Source organism: Cavia porcellus, unplaced genomic scaffold, assembly GCF_034190915.1.
Source record: "Cavia porcellus strain 051 isolate PalLab524CR breed Dunkin Hartley unplaced genomic scaffold, mCavPor4.1 scaffold_25, whole genome shotgun sequence".
NCBI lineage: Eukaryota > Metazoa > Chordata > Mammalia > Rodentia > Caviidae > Cavia > Cavia porcellus.
The window spans coordinates 20,833,576-20,857,529 of record NW_026947508.1 but is presented as its reverse complement, the minus strand read 5'-3'; the positions used below and the strand labels follow the sequence as shown (position 1 = coordinate 20,857,529).

General features: G+C 41.3%; 1 protein-coding gene across 4 annotated transcripts in view; it reads left to right on the top strand.

The window, feature by feature from the left end:
* The window catches only part of Wasf2 (WASP family member 2), an 83,349-nt gene that overhangs the window by 55,343 nt on the left and 4,052 nt on the right, over nt 1-23,954 (top strand). For 3 of the 4 annotated variants that reach the window (XM_013154001.3, XM_003471281.5, XM_063235860.1), the window contains 7 exons: nt 7,700-7,872; nt 13,093-13,227; nt 13,745-13,898; nt 16,557-16,674; nt 17,699-17,829; nt 20,067-20,222; nt 22,544-23,055. In XM_013154001.3, the coding sequence (XP_013009455.1) occupies nt 7,743-7,872; nt 13,093-13,227; nt 13,745-13,898; nt 16,557-16,674; nt 17,699-17,829; nt 20,067-20,222; nt 22,544-23,055 (1,336 nt within the window). In that variant the 5' untranslated portion in view covers nt 7,700-7,742. Of the gene's footprint in view, nt 1-6,248; nt 6,457-7,699; nt 7,873-13,092; nt 13,228-13,744; nt 13,899-16,556; nt 16,675-17,698; nt 17,830-20,066; nt 20,223-22,543; nt 23,056-23,954 lie in introns of those variants that run through there. The other variant, XM_063235859.1, reaches the window with a different exon arrangement.

The window sequence follows — 23,954 nt, the reverse complement described above, 5'->3', positions numbered from 1 at the left end:
ATATTTTATGTGAATAAATTTTTTTAGCAGAAAATACTTTACAAACAAAGTCTCAGTTTCATGTAGCGTCTCTTAAGCATTTTTAGTCTAATTCACAGCAGTCGCCAGTCACCATTAGACTAAGAACTAGATCCCAAGCTTCCAACAACACAATCGAAATGTTTTTTCTTATGGATCCTATTAAAAACAGGTGGATCCTACTAAGCCTAATTTTTGTCACTTACAGGGAAAATTTTTATGGAAAAGTTGATACTAGAACAAACCATAGGTGAAGTGATACCTCAGTTTTTTAGTCCCCCTACTCTGCCCAATTTTAGTTCTAAGAGCAGAGCAATGATGAGAGCCTGAAGAGTAATGAAGGTAAGAACAAAAGATGGATTGTCCCCAAAAGAGAATAGAAGCTCTGGGGTTACCAACTTTGTATGCATGGTCCTTGAGAGACAGTTGCTCAAGGAATAAGTTTCTGGCTAAATCAAGTGAGAACGTCCCCTACATTGATTGAATGTAGGCCCAGAATTGATCTCATTCCTTTAGAAATTAGAAATCTTGTTTTAGATCACAAGTAAGCTCTTTTTCATGGTTCTCATAGCCACGTACTTCATCCACACCAGAAGTTCCATTTCTGTCCTGCTAGCTATTTCAGACATTGTCTTAGTGACCCAAACTGATTGTCAGTCCTAGTGTCTGGAGAGAGGTGGTTATATTTGTCAATTCAGCCCCACCCTGTGTTTCAACAGGAAGTGGGTGGGTGCTTAAGCCTATAATGAAGTATTTTTTCCTTGTAGTTACTGCATGGTATTGAGTACTGTTAATATGCAACAGTAAATTCATACTTTAAACATTTTAGTATACCAGTAAGGCCATGTGTTGTTTGTTATTTTGAAGTCACATGGTTATTTGGCTTTCCAGTTAAAATTTTTGAAATCCTGTGGAACACATACTTTTGTGGAGTTTGGTTTGTTTAGAGCACTGGGGATTGAACCCAGGGTCTTGAACATGCTAACTGCAACATCTCCAGTCCAAATGTGTATTTTTTAAATTACAACTTTTTTCAAAAGTGTATTTTTTATCATAAAGAAATTTGTCTTAAACAGGAAACTACAAAGTAAACTTTGTATGCCCCCAATCTAAAGTGCTATTAAATAGAGAACAATGGGAAATACTGAAGCGAAAGCAGAAGTCCTGTTTGCCACAAATACAAATCCCCACATGTCCCCATCCCCTGCTATGCTGATCAGCATTTTAGGGTTATGTTTCAAAGAGGAACTGCCTTGAGAAGCATTTCTGTTGTGATGGTTATTGCTGTAGCTCAGATATACTTGTTTTTTGGATGTGACTGTAGAAACCAGCAGGTGTTATCAGTGACCTTGGCTCTCAGTGCAGCATTGTTTATTTATCATAAACAGCTAGTAATAATCATCATTGCCAGAACGAGCAGTCATCTGTCTTTTGTCCTAGTAATAACCAGAGTCTAGAGAGTAGGGTACAGCTGAGTGTCTTTTCCCTCCTCTCACATGGATCCTTACTTTATAACATTCTGTCCCCCACCACCTCCACACCTGCATCACCCCACCTTACCCCAGGCTGTTGAGAGCAGAGTTATAAGAATTAAAAAAGTAGGGAGATGACAAAGTCTGTTTTTAACTTTACCCTGCCAAATGTGATATGTAAATAATCCCTGGTAACTTCCAATATATAGACTTGTTTGTTTGCCCTTTTTGTTATTATTCTTTTGGTGCAATATATACACTTAAGAATCTCACTTTCTTAAAATTTAATATTTTGGTAGGAATGGGTATAGAACCCAGGGTCTTCATAAGGTACTACATCCCCACTCCTTTTCAGTTTTGAAACAGGGATTCACTACACTGGCCAGTCTAGATTCCATTTATAACCCTCCTGTGTCATCCCCCTAGACTGCTAGGATTATAGGCATGGACCACCACACCCACAAAGAATCTCACTTTTCATGAGGATATAGAAGAACCTCTCAGCTGGGCATGGTGGCACATGGCACCACTATAGGAGAAATAAGGCAGGAGGATATCACAAGTTCAACCCTAACCTAGGCGATTTAGTAGCAAGATCATCTCAAAATTTTGAAAGGCTCAAGACATAAATCTCTCCTCCCTTAAAACATAAATAGGGCCGGGAATTTAGCTCAGCAGCATAAGTGCCTGCCTGGCAAGTGCAAGGTCATGAGTTCAGTCCCTGGTACTAAAAAAAAAAATTTTTTTTGAAAGGTTGGAGATGTGCTCAGTGCAAAGGCCCTGGATTCAACACATGCACACACATGCATGCATGCACACGCACACGCACACGCACGTGCACACACACAGCATGTCATCTAAGTTTTCTTTTCCAGGCATGACTCCTATCATGGCACTAACAGTCCAGACTTCTCAGTATACTGGCAGGCCATGGCTTGAAACAAATATCTCAAGTCTTTTGTTTGGAACTCATTTCCTTGGGCTGAAATTAGGGGTGAAGACGAAGATTATGGCAAGGTCTGGCCTGTATGTCTGAAATTGGCCCAAAAGCCTAGTTTTTCCTTTGGACTTCTTGGGACAGATCAATCGGGAACTCTCCCAGGGTATAAAAACTTGCATTTTAGACAGATCATTCTAACATAGGCATAGAAGTTATATTGAGGCAGGATAAAGCAACTGAGAAACTTTGCAGGCTCAAAAGAGAGAAGAATGGCCAATCTTAAGGGTCAGTGTGGATTTTACTGATCGCAGTAACTGAAAGAATCTAAACGTAGAGAAGAAACTTGATTAACAGGCATGTTGTACAGCCTTAGACTTGCTTCTGATCTGGTATTCAGAATACAAGTGCATGTTGGCTAACAGAAGAGATTAAAATAGTTTAGATAGATGCAGATCCAGAAATACTAGAGCTGGGAAGCTTTTGAAAGATCGTTTAGCTTAATCCTTTTATTTTGTAGATGAGGAAACTGAAGCCCACACTGAGAATTATAACAATTTTGATTTATAAGGCACTGAAAATGTTATCCAGTTGACCTCCCAATACTTTCTTACATTGTGGGAATTTCTCCCTCAGCATGGTAGATAGCAAGCCATCCAGATGCTGGAGAAACTCATACCATATTTAAAGAAAATTCATTCTATTATAGGATAACTTTAATTAAAAAGAATGAGATAAAATGAAATTTACTTCCCTATAACTTTTACCTTCTCAGCAATTCTTATTTCTCTCCTGTGTAACATCTCCCAAAGTAAGACCTTCTCAAATCCTCAAATTAACAAACATTACTACAGCATATACTTTTCTTGATCAAAGTAAAGCATGACTGAAAAGAGAACTGATTCCATAAAGACAGAGTACTTTACTTTTTCCTATATCTGGAGTTTATGTTTTTCTACCTAAGAACCACAATTTTCTTGATCGTTATGACTTTTTTTTTTTTTTGAGACAGTCTTGCTTCAACTCGCTTTGTAGCCCAGGCTGACCTGAACTCATGGCAGTCCTCCTGTGTCAGCCTCCCAAGTGCTACTACACCTGGCTGTCACTTTTTTTTTTTTCCCTTTAATGCTGGAGGTAGAACCCAGGTCTCTACCCTATGCTAAGCTGCCAGGGAGCTGTTTCCCCAACTAGTTCACTCCCTTTTTATTTCTGTCGCTAGCACATACATTTAACTCTTTTCACAACACTTTTAGTAAGGAAACATACTTTTTATCACTTAATTGTACAAAACTATAAAGAGAGAGCAGTGAATCGGGCTGAAGGACCAGACTCAGTCCTACAACTTGTCTGTAGTTTCTCAGTTCATGTGCTATGGTGGTATGATGGGCCTTTCTGTTTGTACTCTCTCCTTTTGAGCCTGCAAAGTTTCTCAATAAGTTCTTACCACCAGCCTTCTGCTTATGTTAGAATGATTTGTCTAAAATTCAAATCTGATCCTGTACTTCCTTAATTCAGAGGTTCCTCAACACTCAGTGTTTTACAAAGTTTCCTCCAGTAAAATGCTACTGATGGTGGAGGAACCTTTCTCAACTGGAGTTCCATAAGACAATTAAGCCCTAACACCATTAGGCATCTGTTGTCTTAATTTTTTCCCACTATATCTGGAATGGTGCTAGTTATGTACAGTCTTAAAGAGAATTGAAAAGACAGTCTCTTTAATTATTTTCTTTGTTCTGTGGTTCTGATGGGGAACCCAGTTATGAAAGACAGGAAGAGAAAATGTCTTTTTCAAGAGGTCAAAGAGCATAGCTGGGAGCAACTTCAGAAGAGAGGCCATCAAATTTCATTGGAATCTAGGGTTTTATCTTTAAATTTTTTATGGGACTATTGCATTCTACCACATAATATGTTCATGGTTTAAAGTGTTTTAAAATATTTATCAATGAATAAAATTGATTCTACAGAAAGATTTGCCTGTGGTCTGTGGAACTATAAGTAATTACCCTCTTTAAAAAAACTTTATAGAGGGCATTTTATATATGTTTTATTATTCAGCGTCTCTAGAAAAATGCCCAAGATCACACAGTTAGTAAGATGTCAGTCTAAGGTACAAAATCCATGTTCTTCTCAACTCTAAAGCCCATGCATTTTCTACAGCTTGAAGCTAAATTGAATCAAGAACTTGGAAGACTCTTTGCCCATTTCTAAGTTTATCTTCGCTGGAATACGGAATTTTTTTGGGTTAAGTTACTATTGTGGATCAGATCATGCATAATTTCATACTTTTTATGCAGAAGACAGCCAACCCTTGACTATCTAAAAGAAAAATGAGCAATAGTGCAGGTATTTCCATACAACGGGGAAATCTTATTGGTGCCTCAGAAACAACCTAAATGGCTTTTTAAAAAATAGATGTATTTTTCTTTTTGTCTTGTTGGATATTGACACATTGTTATTTCTTGAATACTCTCCAGCTGCTCCCTACTTTCATTGAGCCCAGGGCTTTGTGCATGGTAGACAACCAGTGTGCTAATGAGCTACATCTTCAGCCCTTTAAAAACTTCATTTTGAGCTGAGCATGGTGGTATACACCTGCAATCCCAGCACCCAGGAGGCAGAGGCAGGAGGATTGCTGCAAGTTTGAGGCCAGCCTAGGTTTCATAGTTTCAAGGCCAGTCTGAACTACATAGTGAGACACTGTACCAAAAACAAAAAAAAAAAAAAATTTTTTTTTAAGCCTTGAGACAAGGCTATGTTAAGTTGCCCAGGTTGTCCTTGAACTCACAATCTTCCTGCCCAAGTAACTGGAGTATAAGCATGGACCACTAGACCAATAGAGCTGGGGTTTTACCATCTTGCTGTTAAAACTTTGATTCCTGCCTGGCATGGTAGCACATGCCTGTAATCCCCTCACTCAGGAGGCTAAAGCAGGAGGATCACTACAAGTTTGTGGCCAGCCTGGGCGTTATAGTAAACTCAAGGCTACCCTGAACTATACAGTGAGATTCTGTCTTAGAAAAAAACTTTGATTCTAGGCAAACCCCACACAGATAATGAGAGTTATCTCCATTTGTGGCTGCTTACTCAAGACACTTGGGAAAGCATCCACGTTATAGTACTCAGATATTAGAATTTGCCCTTGTCCCCAGTCTGACATTTACATAGCCATTGGTAATCCAGTTTCCATTAGATGTCAGAGGGAAAGTCTGGAATGTGCTGGCAGTGGTCACATTCAACACACAGAATTTCAATGTGATCTGTTTCCTTTAGCTCCTCTGAGAAGCTATAACAGTACTCTTAATAGTAGGAGCACAGTAATTTCATTACCTGGCTGAGTTCTGAATTCCTAGTTCTTTCAGAAGTTTTGAAGTCTGGAAATCTAAGGGCATCCTGAGTATGATATACAGAGTCCTATCAGATTGTTTTATCTGTAACCTCTTGCCTGTTTATTACGGACTCTTTTTTACCATGTGTTACTGAAGATTGCATCTTAGTTCGGGTACTCTTTACATTAAGCAAAACAGAGAGAGAGATAAACTGGAGAGTCAGCAGTTCAGATTATAAGACCTGTTGAGTCAAAGGAGAAACTTAGCAGAATGGAAATCATTTCCTAAGATGGTAGACAAGTCTTCAGGAAACACCTCTGCACCCCAAAGATAGGCACAGCTGCCACATAGTAGCTGTTAAAGGGAGGTTCAAAGTTATAAGCAAACAGCTGATTCTCTTGGTTCTTGAGCTGTTGCTGTTAGTGACAGGAAATCTTGTTCCCCAAGCTACTGGCTTCCTGTTTTATTTTTACTTGTTGCAGATCAGAATGTCCATAATGAGGAGCAGTCTGTTTCAATGGGCTCTACTCTCTCTTTGAGCTTAGATGACTTTTTGTTTTGTTTTTGTGGTTTTGTTTTGTTTTGTTTTCACCCCTCTTGGTCAGATAATAGTTGGTTCACTTTTAAGGTCTATGATAGCTTGGCTTAAGCATTTTGTATTCACAATGAACTTTGGTGATGAGCTGATGTTTTAAGATTTGATGTAAGTAAAACTTTTTAAATTTTTAAGAGGGATTGATAATGTTGGGGGCTGCTTGTATTGGTTTTCTTTATACCTTATCTTTTAACATTTGAAGTGAATTAACCATTTTCCCTAGCATGAAAACCATTATGTCATTTTAGATTTCTCGAGTTTCACAAGATGGAGAAACAGGACCAGTGAATGGGGGACATAGCTTAGAGGCATAAGTGCCTGCCTGACAAGTGCAAGGTCCTGAGTTCAATTCTCGGTACGCAAAAAAACCCCCCAAAAAACAAAACAAAACAATGCAGGACCAGACCAGTGTGCCTTGATTGCAGTCACACTCATTTTGTTGAGACTGAAACTTCTTCCTAAATTTGTAATTAGAAAAATTTAAATGTAGAACAATAACTCAGCATGAGTCTAGTGTACTGGAGGATTTCCTAGGACAAGGGACTCAGCCTAGGGATAAGAAGAGTAACTGAAAGGCTTCTGAATCCAGACACTTTATGCTGACTCTAGAGCCCTTTGGCCTATGTGTATTGAACTGAGTAGGAGAGAAAGGCAGTTGAGTAGAAGAGAAAGGACCAGGGAATCTTATAGCACAGTTGGCACAGCATCATGTTTGACATATTGAACATGTAAAAATTTCCTTGATATTCTTTCATTCTGTCAATTTATAGACTAAACTTTAGTAGTGTTAATAGATACTGGCAGCTAGTATTTAGTTGTACATTAACAGTCACCCATCCAGGAAGAATTGGAGAAATCATGTCTTGATGTGTATCGATGGAATGACTGTTGACAGCTTGATTTCATTGTGAAGATTATCAGATGACAGAAGCTCTTTTTTGATCCTTATAATGGGTGGCCTAGAACCTGATCTGTTTTGGTTATGGACCCCAACGATACCATTCAGTGTCTGCTGAACGAGCTGTTTTCTAACTGTGCCTCCTTGCCTCTGGGGACTCTTGGTTGGAGCAGTAGTTGTGACTTTGAGGTTTTTCTGTTCCCTGTGTACCTAGCTAGCAGTCACCAGTTCAGAATTTCTAAATTTATATGGCAAGTCTTCTAATAGCAAACCTTAAAAAAGATGGGGCTGGGGGGTTAAAAAAAAAGAAAAAAAAAAGGGAGAGTAAAGGTTTTTTAAAAGCTGTTTTAGATCAGAGCAAAACCAAAAGAAAAAAAAAAAAAAACCCTCATACAGCCCTAGTGTGCCTGGAATTTGTGGTTGAGTAATACTTTCCTGTTATTTCTTTTTTAGGTTGTTTTTCATCATTCAGAACATTGCCTGAAGCAGGTCCGCCATGCCGTTAGTAACTAGGAACATCGAGCCAAGGCACCTGTGCCGTCAGAAGTTGCCTCGCGTTAGAAACGAGCTGGAATGCGTGACCAACATCGACCTGGCAAATGTCATCCGACAGCTGGGCAGCCTGAGTGAGTGCCTCGCAGAGCCTGTACTTTGCCCTCAGGGGTCGTTGGTGCTCTTTATTTAGTTCTCTTCTCCCTTATTCCTATTTCTCCCCCATCTGCCTTCCCAAGGTAATGCAAAAATGTATCCCATCCCCCCTTCCCAAAGAAAAGCTCCTTTTTTTGGTACAGATTTTTTCCTTCTACCTTTTCTTCATCTACCACCACCCTGTAGGTTCCCTCTACCTTACCCCACACCTGCTTCAAAAGAAATCTGTGAGAAGGGTAGCAGGAAGGACTGCAGCAAAAACTGCAGATGGAATGACAGAGCAGAATTCTGTGTGTAAAGTGGGAGGTTCACAGAACACTGTCTTGGGTCGGGGAATGTGCCTGTAATTACACGAGCTGTTCTGTGTAGCCTGATTTTGTTGAAATCTCAAATGTGCCAATAGTCTTAATCAATACCCTCCCCTCTTTCTTCCCAAAAAGGAGTAAAGTAAACATGCACTCAGAGGCATTTTGACAACTTGTCTACCCTGATATACATTTAATTGTGCCACAAGCCCCCAGGTCCAAGTTCAGGGTACAGATCAGTTCTGTAGTCTCTGGGATATTGGGAGTTTTGCAAGCTGCATGAACACAGTGACACAAATAGTATCTGGAGCCTTTCTTCTCTAGGAGAAAGATGGGGGCTAGCCCAGTCTGTTTTGGAGCTGAAAGAATCCCAGCATGACTGCATTTTTTTTTTTAATTGGCAAGAATGAATGAGACTGCCTTGGGTGGGGTACAGGCATGTGGTTTAGATTTCATTCTGAATCAATCTGACTCTTTGCTTAAAGTCGAGGTATGGAAGGGCAGATGCTCCAGTTGGCTGTGCATTTGTCTAATGCCACCCCTGCTCCCATAAGCACCTCCAGCAAAATGCCATTTGAGTGATCATCCTTAGCAGAAGCATCTTGGTGTGAATTATTTCAGACATTTCACCCCTCCTATCACATCACTGTCCTTAGTGAAGGCAAACAAATATCAAGATAGTCTGTGTTTCCCCCAGATAATAATAGGCCCTGCCTTTAAAATAGGAGCCTGAGGAGACAGTGCTCTGTGACCAGATGATGTATGGAGTTTCAGATACCTAAGCCTTCACCTAGCACAGGGACCATCTCAGTTGATCCAGGGCTTAGGGAAACCTGGATGGAGCGTCACGAAGAAATGAAGCCCCGCAGTGCCTTCCTTATACAAAGGAGCATTGACAGTAGCGCAACAGCAGTGCGGCTGACAGTGAGGCACGAGAAAGCTGCAAAGCCTCGCTGCTTTTTAAAAGCATCATTTCTGCTCCTTTCACCCCGAGAAGGCCGAATGAGTGAAAGTCAATCACATACTGGTTCTGTCTCCATAGGACAAAGAACATCTAGCTAATGCTTCTTACTGTCCCTAGGAGTTACGCTTCCTCTCAGGTGCTTTCCAGGGTAGTGTTGATGGAAGCCATTGTGGACTCTCCTACTTGTACTCAGATCACTTAAGGGACCCAATCTGAGGGCCAGGGTCAGCTTGTGCTTAAGAAACCAAGATTTTCTCACATTTTGGGTCTAACTAACCCTTTGTTCTTCTGTTAAAGTGTGTTGAGCATATTTCATGTGCTATGCTGAAGATACACTGCTAAGAAATGCTTTCTGCCTTTCAGAAGCTTATAATCTACCAGGGGAACAACAAGAAATTATTCATATGGAGAATTTGACTTGGTTATGTGCTAAAAGCTAAGTTTCGATGAGATCTTAACATAATCTCATTTAATCTTTTTTGTAATCATATGGAGATAGGAAGTCCTATTCCCATTTTTCAGATGAAATGAAAACTTCAAGAGCAACATGAACTATACAGTGAAATCCTGTATGAAAAAGCAAATAGACAAATAAAAAGTTCTTTGAAAGCCAGACAGACAGCATTTTTTGAGTAGCATTGTGACCATCCAGGAAGATGGAACCCCCACCTGGGTCATTAGGAAATTATGCGACGAGACTGGGTTTTCTGACTGTATTGGACTGGAAGGGTAGCACATGATATCAGGGAACTCAGACTTCAATGAGAACCACTGCATTTTTTTTTTTTTTTTGTCTTTTTCCTTTTTATCGGTACCAGGGATCGAACTCACGACTGCCTGCTTGCAAGGCAGGCGCTTATGCCACTGAGCTAAATCCCCAGCCCCCCCCCCCCTTTTTGTCTTACCACTGCATATTTTTAAAAATCAATTTTACCTGTTCAGCTTTCACATAACATTTCTTTTGAAGGGCTCTGTTAAAAGGGGGGGAAAATTGAAGGCTGCTCTGAAATCTTTTGCAAAATATAATGTCTGTTATGAATGTTCTGATGTTTTGGGGTCTCTCTCAATCATCCAAATGAGTGAAATTTAACTCTTAACAAAATAGTTTGGTTTTCTCCTATTTGAACATCATATTACTAATTCTTTTTTCTCTCTCTCTCTCTTTTTTTTTTTTTTTTTTTGTTACTGGGGATTGAACTCACAACCTGGTGCCTGCCAGACAGGCACTTATGCTGCTGAGCTAAATCCCCAGCCCTGAACATCATACTTCTATTTTCATTTGCTCTTTTTTGTTGTCATTGTGTTGTTTTGTGTTTTCGGTACTAGGGCTTGAACTCACAATCTCACACTAGCCAGGCAGGTGCTTGTGCCGCTGAGCTAAATCCCTGGCCCCATACTTCTGTTTTCAGAGGTAATTTTTAGCAGTTGAAGAATAGGGACTATTAAATCACTGCTTGGAATATTTAAAATTTCCTCTAAGCTTAAAGTTTAGGAAATTTAGATTTGTATTTCTATCTCTGTCTGTCTCTGTCTCCCTATCTCTGTCTCTGAAATAGGATCTCACTATTATTGCCCAGGCTGGTCTCAAATTAATGAGTTCATCCTGTCTCAGCCTCCAGAATAACTGAGACTGCAGGTATTTACCACCTTTTCTGGCTTACATAGTTATCCTCCTAAAAGTCATCTAGCTGGGCATGATGGTACATTCCTCTAATCCTGTCACTCTGAGAAACTAAGGCAGGGAAGACCACAAGTTCAAGGCCAGTCTGGGCAATTGAGCAGCACCTTATCTCATAATAAAAAATAGAAAAAAGGCTGGGGATGTACCTCAATATGAATGCCCTGGGTTCAGCATCTGATATATAGGAGGGGGAAAAAAAAAGTCATTTACCATCAGTAAGTAGTTATTTAAGAAAGAAATTTCTTTGTGATAATTTAAGATGTTTAGCTCCTTTAATCTTTATGATAATTTCATGAAGTAGATATAGTTATTTTCCCCAGTTTACAGATGAGGTTGAGGCTGAGAGGTTATAATTTGTTAGAGTATACAGGTATAAATAGAAAAGGCTGAGATATAAAATGAAGGTCTTTGATTTGAAATCCAGTGCTCCTTGCAGGTTCTGTTGCTCAGTCTGTGTTTGTTTTTTGTAGCACTGGGGTGGGACCTAGAACTCGAATGTTAGGCAAGTGCTCTACCACTGAACCACACTCTCAGTACCCTAAAAGAGCAGTTCTGAGTCTGCCCAGGCTTGGGTGGAAAAGATAGCAGAGAAGTCTTCATTCTGCCTTACTCCCTCTTAAGAAAGAGATCCTCATGTTATTAATTTTGTATGTTTGAGTTCTTTGTAAGATTTTATCTGGAAAAACCACCATGTCACACTACTTCACTGCTCCCACTGCTATTCGCTTCTTCATTGAGCAGGAAATCCTGAGTCCTCTCTTGGTGATCTAAGGGCAAATTGATTTGGGATTTTCTTTTCCTCTCGAACAGTTGAATGTTTTTGAGCCTGGTTTGTTTTCCATCCACAGTGTTATATATTTCTCTGCTTTAGCTTCCAAACACAGTTTTCTATTACCTGGTGAAGCATGATACACAGTATAGTTTTTATAGGAACATAGCTATATTATGGACAGGGATCAAATAGGATCTTCCACTTGCAGTGTAGAAATGCAGAGGGTTAGCCAATTTGAGTCCTTCGAGTTCCAGAGCTTCCAATAGTTGTTTAGATCATAGAACCATTCAATATGTAAGGACTTGCTCCCTTCTTGATTAAAAACTCTAGCAATCCAAAATATGCAGTTGATTGGCATCCTTGCTCTCTAGGTTATATACGAAAAATGAACTACAGTTCACCCTAAATGTATAGTTTTGGCCTTTCACGCTAACCACCACCCCCATACAGACTAAGTATTTGTAGTTTAGAGGTGAAAAATGAGAGCCTACTTTAAATAGTTCTCAAAAAAAAAATTATCTTTTGGTTGGGGACAGACACTTTTTCCTGTCTTCACTTTGCAAGTAAGAAACTCAGATGGTATATTTATTCATATACACCACTTTTCATTCCTAGTAAGTTTTCATTCCTAGTAAGAATGTGTTTTGTGGCTTGGAATGACAATATGGTGATAGTGTCAGATTGCTCTTATGTTTCTTTGGCTGCAAATTCTCCTTGCATTCCAGGGTTGAACGTGCAGAACTCTTTTTTTCTTTTGCTAAAACATAAGACATTGTAGAAAGAGACCACTGGTATATTGTTTTTCAGGGAGGGCTTGAAAGTTTCAGCTTTTTACTTGTTCCTAGAGATGTAGATTTGAAAAATCTAGAGCAAAGACTTTGAATGTTGTAGGTTATATGACATAAAGTAATCTTTTCAACTCTTAGAAGTTATGTGACTGCTGTGGGATACTGACACTGACATCTTCAAGGCCCCTCAGAGATACCACAACTCATCTTTCTTATTCAGTGGGCTTTTGAAGTTCCATTGAGGAAGTGATTTCTTATTTATCCTATTACTTGTGAACACCCAGTAGGTCCTCTTAACTCCCAGTTTGTTTTCCAGAACCATTTTACAAGGTGCTTTACAGAATAACAAGGGGGCTAAGGGCTTCTGGCAGATGTGTAGACACGTTATTTGCTTTTCCAATATTTTTATATAGTACCTTTTTAGTTTATTCAGCCTGCCTTGAGTTTAATGACTGTTTAGTTCACAAGGAAGGCTGTGTAAGTTATGGAATATATGCAGACTCTCCACACTATGGAGAATATGTCTCTATCTCCAAGGGCAAGCATGTATGCACATGCACTTGAGTGCACATGTGTGTGCATGTGTGTGTGTTTGAGAGAGGAGAATACAATCTTTAGTGGCCAGTTTTTCTGACTATTTATGTTATATCTGTGCACTAGTTATTTGGGTTCTTCGCTCTCTCCCCAGGTAAAAATGCAGAGGACATTTTTGGAGAGCTCTTTACTCAGGCAAAAACCTTTGCCTCTCGGGTAAGCTCACTTGCTGAGAGGGTCGACCGACTACAAGTTAAAGTCACTCAGCTGGATCCTAAGGAAGAAGAAGGTAAGGAAGCTGTGCTCAGCATTTGCAGGCTCTGCTGAGCAATTTCTTAGAAATTTTTTCCCTGATTTATAAAAAAGAGAAGAGAAATCACAGAGACCTATAGGGTTCTGCTTTGAAATGACACAAGCCTGGGTGTTATAAAGAAATCTTTTTATCTCTGCCACACCCCTACACACTCCCTTTCTCCCATTCCTCCAGTTCCCCTGTTCTAAGATTTCCTTTCCTTTAGTCATATTTTGCTACCATAAAAGTACTGGGAAGACTCATTCTAAGGAGAGGCCTGCTAGATGTGGTCACATAGTAAACCTTTGTGTTGCCTCATTTTGTTCAGTCGTGAAATGGCTGGGCTGCTGACAGCCTTGTGGGGCTTCCCCAGAGGGGGAGGAAAAAAAAAAAACCTGGCTGCAGACAGCCACAGCCAAGAAATGCAGCAGCTGAGGCCTCTCTGACTGGTGTGACTCAGTGTTTGTTCAAATAGCCTGTCGTCCATTTTCTAATGCCTTCCATCTTCTCTCAGTGTCACTACAAGGAATCAACACCCGAAAGGCCTTCAGAAGCTCTACCATTCAAGACCAGAAGCTTTTTGACAGAAACTCTCTCCCAGTGCCTATCTTAGAAACCTACAATATTTGTGATACTCCTCCTCCACTTAATAATCTTTCCCCTTACAGGTAATGCCTGGCTAGCTTCTTTTTTTGACCTGTGTTTAATAATATTAGATTGTCTAAAATGTCTAAAGATGCTGTTTACATTAGAAAATTGTATGAAATAGCTTACTGCTTGCCCCAGAATTGCTTGTGGCAGCAGAAGCTAGTTTATAAGCAGTTGCCACTATTGTTTAGTTTTTGAAATTCATAGTGAATGTAGTATATATTGAAAGTTTACTGTAACATTGCATGCAGCAGAGTTTAATTTGGGATGAGCCAGATCCATCTGGATCCCATCCAAGCAATTTAGTTGTGATGGAACCAAAAAGACTTTGTCACAAGGCAATTCTACAGAGTGGATCCCAGGGGCAACTTTGTAGCAAGGCTCCCACTTACTTGGAAGCCACTAGATTACCAGATGTTTGGGTGTGTTAGCGTGGCCAGCCTTGTGGACTGGCTGCTCTGGGCCCAGAGGGGTCCTTCCAGAGTTTCAGGAGTAATTGGCATTCTTCCAAGTGTCATTCACTTTTTTATTTTTTGAGCCATCCTTTGCACACATTTCCATCTGCAAGGACCTACTCTGCATGGCTGAATTTGAAAAAGAATGTAGCTTGATAGACAAATCCTCTCCCTGCTAGTAGTGTGGTAGTATTGTCATCTTGTACAAAACCACTGAAAAAGGGCAGAAGGTGAATATTTATCTTGCTTATATCCATAAATATCTGGGGAATGGATAAAAATAATTAGAGATAGCTGGAGGCAAATGTCTTCTGTCAGAAACAGGTACACTGCAAAACAGAAAGAATGTGTATGAGTACACACCCCTGTGAAAGTGAAGGAAACCAGCCTGATTCAGGAGCATCAAGTAGACACTAGGTAGTTTCCCACACAGATAACAGAGAAAGTATATGACATCTCTTCTTTCTTATTACTATATGCCCCTTGGTTTTCAAAGGGGCTAACAAGTATAGCAGAACAGAGCTTTTACTCTGTGTAGTATCTCCCTGGTCCCCCAAAGGGTATCACTATGTTGCTCAAGCTGGCCTTGTGCTACTTTTGTTTTTTTTTTTTCTCAAGCTGGCCTTGAACTCCTAGCTTCAAGTGTTCCTTCTGCCTCAGCCTTCTCAGTAGCTGAAACTACAAACATGTGCCACCATGTCTGCCTGCCTCTCACAACCTTTATCTGTGGGTCTAGTTGAGATTGCAGTGCAGAAAGGGATCACACACCTGACAGTATTTAGGGAATATGATACAAGGTTTGTAGGACAGGATAAACAAATGATATTGAGAATTTTGTTTTTCAGATAATACTATTTTCCCTTTAAATATGTGTTGTTTATTTTGTTTTGTTTTTGTTTTGGTATCAAGGATCGAACTCACGACCTCATGCTTTGCCAGGCAGGCGCTATACTTCTGAGCTATATCTCCGGCCCTCTTTTATGTGGGGTTTTTTTTTTTTTTTTTTTTTTTTTTGCCCCCTTTAAATATGTAATCTCAGAATTAGCAACTCCTCTCAGTTATCTAAACTTGGCCTAACAGACACAAGAAGTGGTATATCTAACTCAGAACAAGATTTAATATAACAGTAATGTTTGATTTAGAAATGTATTCTTTATGTTGTGATAGGATTGGAGGGCAGGTAATAGGATTATTTCTAATTCTTCATAATTTAAAATAACACTAATATAAAATTTTACCACAAAGCACATGCTTTGTAGATAGTGGGAGCTTGGCCATGCCAGAGGGGCAATTCCCAATCATTAAACTAGGCAAATAGCCCTTGTATTTTATTTTCTTTCTTTTTTCTTTTTTTTTTTTTTTTTTTTTTTTTTGTCTTTTTCATTTTTATTGGTACCGGGGATCGAACTCACAACTGCCTGCTTGCAAGGCAGGCGCTTATGCTGCTGAGCTATCTCCAACCCCCAAATAGCCCTTGTATTAACACTCAGTTTACTCTGTACTACTGTCATAATCACTAAGGTGATTTATACCTTAGGGTTCTGAAACAGCTGGTCATCTGTTAGTGTGGCCTCCTGTGGTTGTGGTGACAATAGATGCTGAGCTATTCTGCAAGCAAACAAGGATGTCCATCCAGCAAAGTGGTTGTGTGTAAGGAGTAACAGCTGTACATGTACACAGATTCATGTCTGTGTGAATGTGCATGTGATACACAGGTTTCAGGCGGGTGAAAGGCAGTAACATGTCCTTAAGAGTCCTGGGGAGTTGGTAGAGGAAGGGGAACCAGTGGCAGAAATCCCTTCTGATATGCAGGTATACAGATATCCTTTGGAAATTGTCTATAGACGTGCAGATCATTAGAAATAATCAGGATTCCTGCTGCTACTCCTTGACCTTGCAGATTCCTCTGTCAGGAGTTGAAAATAAGGCAAAGGTTCTTTTTTTTAGTACTGGGGATCAAACTCAGGACCTTGCACTTGCCAGACAGGAGCTTGTGCCACTGAGCTAAATCCCTGGCCCCAGGGCGAAGGTTCTTTTAAGAGGTAGAGTGGTGCCATTCAGGGACACTGAAATGCTGGTATGGGAGAGGAAATATATAATTGATTTGAGTGACTTCTTAATTCTTTGGTGTAAAAAGTGCTAACTGGTAGGTGTTTGGAATATCAGATTTGGTTGGGAGCTCATTTCTCTACTGACAGCTACTCATCTTCATTTCTGTCCCAGGGATGATGGAAAAGAAGCACTCAAATTCTACACCGACCCTTCATACTTCTTTGATCTTTGGAAGGAGAAGATGCTGCAGGACACCAAGGATATCATGAAAGAGAAGAGAAAGCATAGGGTGAGGCGAAAGGGGCCTCTGTTCTACACATCAGTAGGCACGATTGTGGAGGGGGGATAAAAAGGAAACCAGTCTTATGTGAAGTAATTCTGAGTGGCTGCTTGCTTGGATGCCAGGTAAAACTCTTTAAAAATGTCCATACCAAACACCACCAAGATGAAAGTATAAATCACACCAGAAATATGTTCGTTCACACTAACGCTATTAACAATTGGGAGTCAGGCTGAGTTTTAGAAATTGACTTTTCTATTCACCATTTATTTCCCTTGCAAGTTGCACCTGACTGCTGGACACTTGAGCCAGGCTAGTCCCTTCCTTACCAGTTTTGCAGCTCATTTCTTAGAGACTTCCACAAGATTGTGTAGTTTGATTTGTAACAGGAACAGTTTAACACCTTAGCTTCTGGTTGGGTGGGGCAAGGACTGCGGATAGGCCTGGTTTGTGGAGATGCTCCCCTCCCTTCAGGCTCCTGATGCTGTGTCGTGTGTGTGTGTGACCTAACAGTTTCGACCTCACAATCCCATTAGCATGGCTGCCAGCAGACCCAAGAGAGCGCCAGAGGCTAATGCAGCTGCGCAGGCTGGAAAATTCTTCATGGTCTTTTGTTTTGTTGTGTTTTTTGTTTTTTTAACTATTTCCTTATATCTGTCTCAAATATCTATAGCTCTCATTCTTATTCCTCTCTTGACTGACCTTTCTGGCATAGCAAGTAACAAATAACTTTACTAACTTTCCGATTATTACAGTTGTTCGAAGATTTGAAAGGCTTGCTTAGAGAGGGAAGGGGTTTCCTATTGCTAGAGATCTTTGAGTGTGGGACTAAGCAAATGTTTTGCCCAGGAGGTGATTTGAATTAGATGGCTTCTAGGTCACTCCAAACCCAGCAGTTTTATAAATGCTGCTGTTATTGAACATTGTCTAGGCAAGTCATCTCTTAAATGTGCATTCATGAAGATGTGTGGAATTTTAAGGAAGAACTTCAGGGAATATTTTCCAGAGGTATTTTTGTTTCATTTTATTACAGAAAGAAAAGAAAGATAATCCAAATCGAGGAAATGTAAACCCACGTAAAATCAAGACACGGAAAGAAGAATGGGAGAAAATGAAGATGGGACAAGAATTTGTGGAGTCCAAAGAAAAGCTGGGGCTTTCTGGGTAGGTGATGATTTTATAACCTTTGTAACATTCTTAAAGGGGCTGGGGACATGGGGCCAACAGTGTAATAGCTCTGGCATCATGCCTTCTGTACCCCTTGAAGTCTGGCTGTGTGGTTTAGATCAATACCACTATTAATCAGCCATTTTTTAGTGCATCCATCTGGTAATTAAAATTTGCTAAATAAATCAAGAGACTCAGCAATTTAAATGAGGTAACTGGAATGGTCTATTACAGAGGCCCATGGCTTTTAGTGCCCTTACTCTGCCAGGCATAAGGTCTCACAGGGAAGATTAGAAAAGTGGCCCGAGAAGTCCTTTGCCTCTAAAGCGTATATTTGAAAGTTGTGCCTAAGAGCTGGGCATTTTGAGGGAGTGGGGAAAACTAGGCAGGAAAATTGTGCACTTCACCAGAGCAATTTTCAGTCAGCTTTTGTCAGTCTTGGAAGAGAATCTGGCCAAGGGTCTGAATGCAGACCTCAGAGTCAGTGTGGGAAAGGTTGCTTGGCCACTGTGGAGGCTATATATCTCTGTGGGGAAATAGGAGATGTCAGTCTGACCCCATTTCCCAATACCAAATCACACTGAGGGTTTAAAGAGGGGGAAATGATTTTAAAGCTTAGTTTGATACTCACCCTAGCGTCTGACCTGTGTGACACTGAAAACCAAGTCATTATGACTGCTTGGCATGAATATCACCTGGTTTTTCCTCTGAGTACATGATATCTGGGCTATCACAGAGACCATGCCTGGTATCTAGGAATAACAAAAGGAAACAGTCGAATTGTTCTTGCTTTTTGGAATAACTCTACCATGAAAATCCTAGCTTTTGAAAATCTTGACACTCTTGACACTTGTTCTTCCTGGATTAAGAGGTTTGTTTTAAAGAGTGATGAAGATAGTGAGAAAGAAAATGAACTCTTCTCTCTACAGGGAAGTCAGCCCTGAGGGTACCTTTATTCCTTCACATCCCAGTAAGGTGGGCCGTTTTGTTCATGGTCCTCTCCTTTGCAAACATGCACTTGTAGGTTCAGTGGCTCTAAAGCCAGAATGCCAACTGTAGCCAGGCATGGTGGTACATGCCTGTAATCGCAGTACTCAGGAGGCTGTACTGAGGCAGATCACTGCAAATTTGAGGACAACCTTGGTTAAATAGTGAATTCAAGACTAGTTTAACTACATAGTGAGACCCTGTTTCCTCAACCCTCCAAAATGCCAACTGTTTGTTATCCATGCCCCATTTTTGTGGGATAGGGGTGGTAAAGGTGAGATGTTTGCTTCTCGTTTTCTTATTGTCCAGGAGGTTTGGTGTTAGACTGCACAGCTAGTCTGTCTGGACATACTTGTTGGTGAACCTATCAAGAGAAGTGCCAAGCCTACAGGGCTCCAGGCTTTGGGGATTTTCCACATCAGAGCATCATTTGATTCAGTTAGTTCCCTCCAACTCTGCTCTCCCTGTGATTTGTTTTTGATGAGTTCTGTGGAACCACCAATGGTAGAAAGAAGGGGAAGGTAGAGCAAAGCTCATATGGTGTATTTGTACTCATATGAGGGCTTATTGCTAGATGCATTTGTGTGTGTTTGAAGTTTTGATGTTGTTCACCCACAGCAAATTCACCCAAGGCCCAGTGCTCTGAGGGACAGGCTTTTACGAGGCAAGCCCTAACACCGTACTTTAATCGGCAGCTCATTTTGTTTGATAAAGGAGATCTGGCAGAGAGACCACATTGACTACCACACAGCAACCTGCATTCATCCTTGGCTTGATTTTGCAATCAAATGCCTCCTTGGCCTTTCAGCACTCCAGAGGCTTGCTGACCTCAAAATCAGGCTGCGTGCCAGTCACGTGTGCAGCTCACTAACCCGTGGGGCTTGGCTTCACCTTTTGCACAAGACAGACTTTGGGAGTCAGGTATAAAGCTGCAGCTCACATTTGGGAGAGAATTTAAAAGAACTGCTGGGTTTCACAAGACCAGCACTGGAAAAGAAACAGCAGGGTTTTTCATAATCTCGGTTGAATCCCATTACTACAAACAATCCAGTAGAAATGTCTGGGAGATATGATGTAGGATATTTAGTTAGCCCTTAAATAAAATTTCAGTATAACAGAAAATATATACAGAATCTCCTTATTCTCTTTCTTCTCATAACTTTTGTATCAAAAACATTTTTGTGGTATATTTGAAGAAGAAAAGAGGCTCTTTCAGTGACACCTTTTGGCCTTGGATTTGTTGTCAGGTATTCTCCTGCGTTGGTATACCAGAACGGCAGCATTGGGTCTGTTGAAAACATGGATGCAGGCAGCTATCCACCACCACCACAGGCAGACACTGCTTCATCACCTTCTCCCTCCTTCTCTGAGGACAACTTGCCTCCCCCACCAGCAGAATTCAGGTAAATAGCAGAACCTCTTGCTCTGTGTTGAGTAGTTAAACACTCAAGAACAAAATAATAGTTCAGTTCTAGGCCAGGACCGCTGAAATACCTCAAGAATGTATGCCACTCCAGATAATGGAAATAGGTAACCCTTACCAAGGTTGCAAGGTACCAGGTATTGTTCTGAATACTGTCTGTATTTTTTTTCTCAGGGGCAAGTGATACATACATTGTACATTGTCATCCCCAAGTCATTCTACTGTTTGTTGTTTAATTCTCTCAGGGAGGGGCTGGGGGTTTAGCTCAGCGGCATAAGTACCTGCCTTGCTAGCAGGCGGTCGTGAGTTCGATCCCCGGTACCGATAAAAATGAAAAAGACAAAAAAAAAAAAAAAAAAATTCTCTCAGGGATCCTTTTGAGCTAAGTACTGTCATTGTCCCCATGTTACATTTAAGTAAACTGAGGCACAGAGAGGTCATTGAACTTGTCTAGTGTCATAAAGCAGAGTCAGTCTGATTCCTGGGACTGTCTTCTTAACTGCTCTATTCTGCCTATCCTGAACAAATAGAGAAGTCACCAACATTTTTTCTTTTTTGGTTCAGTACTGGGAATTAAACCCAGGGTCTTTGCATTGAGCCATACCCCCAAACCCATTTATTTTTATTTTGATATAAAATCTCAGTAAGTCACTGAGTTACCCAGACTGGGCTTGAATTTACTGTCTTCCTCCTTTGTGTCCCAGAGTGCTGGGATTATAGCTCTGTGCCACCAGGCCTAGCTCTTACTTTTTCACTTACCCTTAACTCAGTACAAAATGACATGGCCTTGAAACAGCAGGCACTTTGTCCAGGATCCAGAACCTTGCAGATTTTCACTTCTCTCTCCCATTGCCTCTGGGTTCATTTCACTGCTGGGCGGACTTTCCAGAAAGAGTGAGATGGGAGGAGGGAGATGAAATGTAGAACCTGTCTGTTTTGATATTTGTCAGTGTCCCTAGCAAAGGTGTACGGAGACTGCCTGTAATGGCTGAAAAGAAGTCTAAGACTTGTTCGGATTCCGGTGTTTTCTCACAGTTACTCTTTGTCTTTCTGATGCTTGACAAATGAGAGCTTTGAAAGGTGCACTTTTCTCCTTGGACACTGTTTAATTAGTGACTTTGTATGCTGAGGCCCCCTCAGACAGAGACCTAAAGCAGTGCTGTCCTCCCCCTCTCCCCTCATTCATCTTGGTCCTTGAAACCACTAATCCCAAATCTCCTTCTGCCTCCCAAATCACTTCCTGCTGGTTACTCTGTCAGATGCAGCTAAGACTTGAAAGTCTGCGGAACATTCCAAGATGGATGCTTTTCTAAGGAATAGCTGTTAATGTGGGGCAGATACAAAGGTGGAAGAAGAAACCCTTCAGCCTCACATGCAGCTTGCAGCTTGCAGCTACACCTACGCAAATCTGATCCCAGGAGTAGAGCCTTAATCATCTCTCAAACCTGGGGAAAGAGTTGGTGGCACATTCGTTTCCTATTTTCATCTCCTCAGAAGGAGAGTTGTTCTCTCAAGTGAAGATCATGTATCTAAACCCATATCTCACTCAAGTTTGGAAGTAGGAAGACAGTAACTGGTCATGGTTTTTCTTCCCTCACCAGACCTGGTGAATGTTATAGCTTGAGAAACAGATCCTAGTGAGTGGGTAGTATTTGAATTTTCATTCCACTGATATACATTTTGTAGTCCTGCCTCTAGGCTTAAATTGGCAACTGCCCATGGGCTGTTCCTCTGAAAGAGGGTTCAGTACTTTCCCTTTAGGGCTAGGGTCAGAGGAAGACCTAAGAGATGTGTCAGCTAGCCATTGAGGAGTCGTAAGTTCACTTCTGTTGTTTTTTTTTTTTTTTTTTTTTCTTTTTTCCGGTACTGGGGATCAAACTTACGACCACCTGCTTGCAAGGCAGGTACTTATGCCACTGAGCTAAATCCCCAACCCCATAAGTTCACTTCTTACAAGTAGTTTCTGTCAATTTCTTGTTATCTGCCTTTGCTGGTGGGCAACTTAGTATCTTATAAAGATACCCATTTTCTTGGTTGGTCTGACCCTTCCCAGGTCCTGTTTTTAACAAAGTGAAATGATAGAGTCAATCAAGAGAAGCCTAAGCTTAGAAATAAGCCTATCGGAGCTGGGGATTTAGCTCAGCGGCATAAGCGCCTGCCTTGCAAGCAGGCGGTCGTGAGTTCGATCCCTGTACCGATAAAAATTAAAAAAAAAAAAAAAGAAAGAAAGAAATAAGCCTATCTCAGAGTGGGGCTTTGCATCCTGAGAGTGATGATGGGTCTGTTTCTTTGCCCTTATAGCTATGCAGCAGATAACCAAAGAGGATCTGTTCTGACTACACCCAAAAGATCCAGTGTGGTCAGCCCAAGCCATCCACCACCAGCTCCTCCTCTGGGCTCTCCACCAGGTCCCAAACCTGGATTTGCTTCACCACCAGCCCCACCACCTCCACCTCCCCTGGGGATACCCCCTCCACCACCAGCCATGGGATTTGGGTCACCAGAAACCCCTCCACCACCTTCACCCCCATCTTTTCCACCTCACCCTGATTTTGCTGCCCCTCCACCACCTCCACCACCACCAGCAGCTGACTATCCAACTCTACCACCACCTCCCATGTCCCAGCCAGCTGGAGGAGTGCCTCCCCCGCCTCCTCCTCCGCCTCCTCCAGGACCCCCACCTCTTCCCTTCAGTGGTGGGGATGGCCAGCCTGCGGCCCCCCCACCACCACTTTCTGATGCCACCAAGCCCAAGTCTTCTTTGCCTGCTGTGAGCGATGCCCGTAGCGACCTGCTTTCTGCCATCCGTCAAGGTAAATTCCAGTGTGGGTCTGGGACCATAGAGTCTTTATCTGAAGCTGGGGTGACTGACTAGAGGCTGGGAAGTGGAGTCATGTGCCTTTCCCAGGGACTAGCCTTCACTGAATGGAGAGATTTGGGACCTTGGGCCTCAGAGCAGTCTAAAAGAAAGCTTCACCCTGAAAATACAGTTTTGAGATTTTTTTCCACATTGGTCTAAGTAAAGATGTCTTAACCTAGGATTTTGGAACTCTTAAAAATGTATGTTTTGTATTTATTTGCATGCATTTTTCCCCCTGGGGAAAGAGCCTCATTTTTTTTCAGATACTGAAAAGGTAGCCAGAAAAAAAAACAGGAATCACTGTCCTAGCAAGTACCTCTTCAGCTAGGCTCTGTCATTCTTCACTGTGCTGCCTATTGTATCTTCCCTCCTTCTGCCTTCTTTTCTCCCCATTTCTATTACCCTTTTTCCTTTAATCCTCTTTTCTTTTTTCCTCTTTTCTCCTCTTCCCTTCATATATGCCCCTTTTGTCCCATCTAACCTTCCTGAAGCATTTATTCTCTTTCAGACCAGGCCAAGTCTGGTCCTATGGGGTTAGAGTAGCTGTGTGTGACCCTCAGGAGACTGGTAGTTTTGAGGAGACAGAGTCCAGAGGTGCTGAGCTCCCCCCCCCATTACAATCAGTCGACTTGTGCAGACAGCACTTGCTGGGTGGAAAAGTGGTCCACTCCCAGCTCAGAGCCTTGTGAGAAACTACCATCTTCAACAGCCAGAATAACAGCAGGCTTTAAGCCCTTCAGACACATACAGCACAAGGACTCTAACTTCGTAAAATCCATCTTTCCTTCTTTTCCCATAACCCTTTTGCCCTCTTTGCTTTCCTAGATGAGGCTTCTGTTTCTCTTGTCTTTC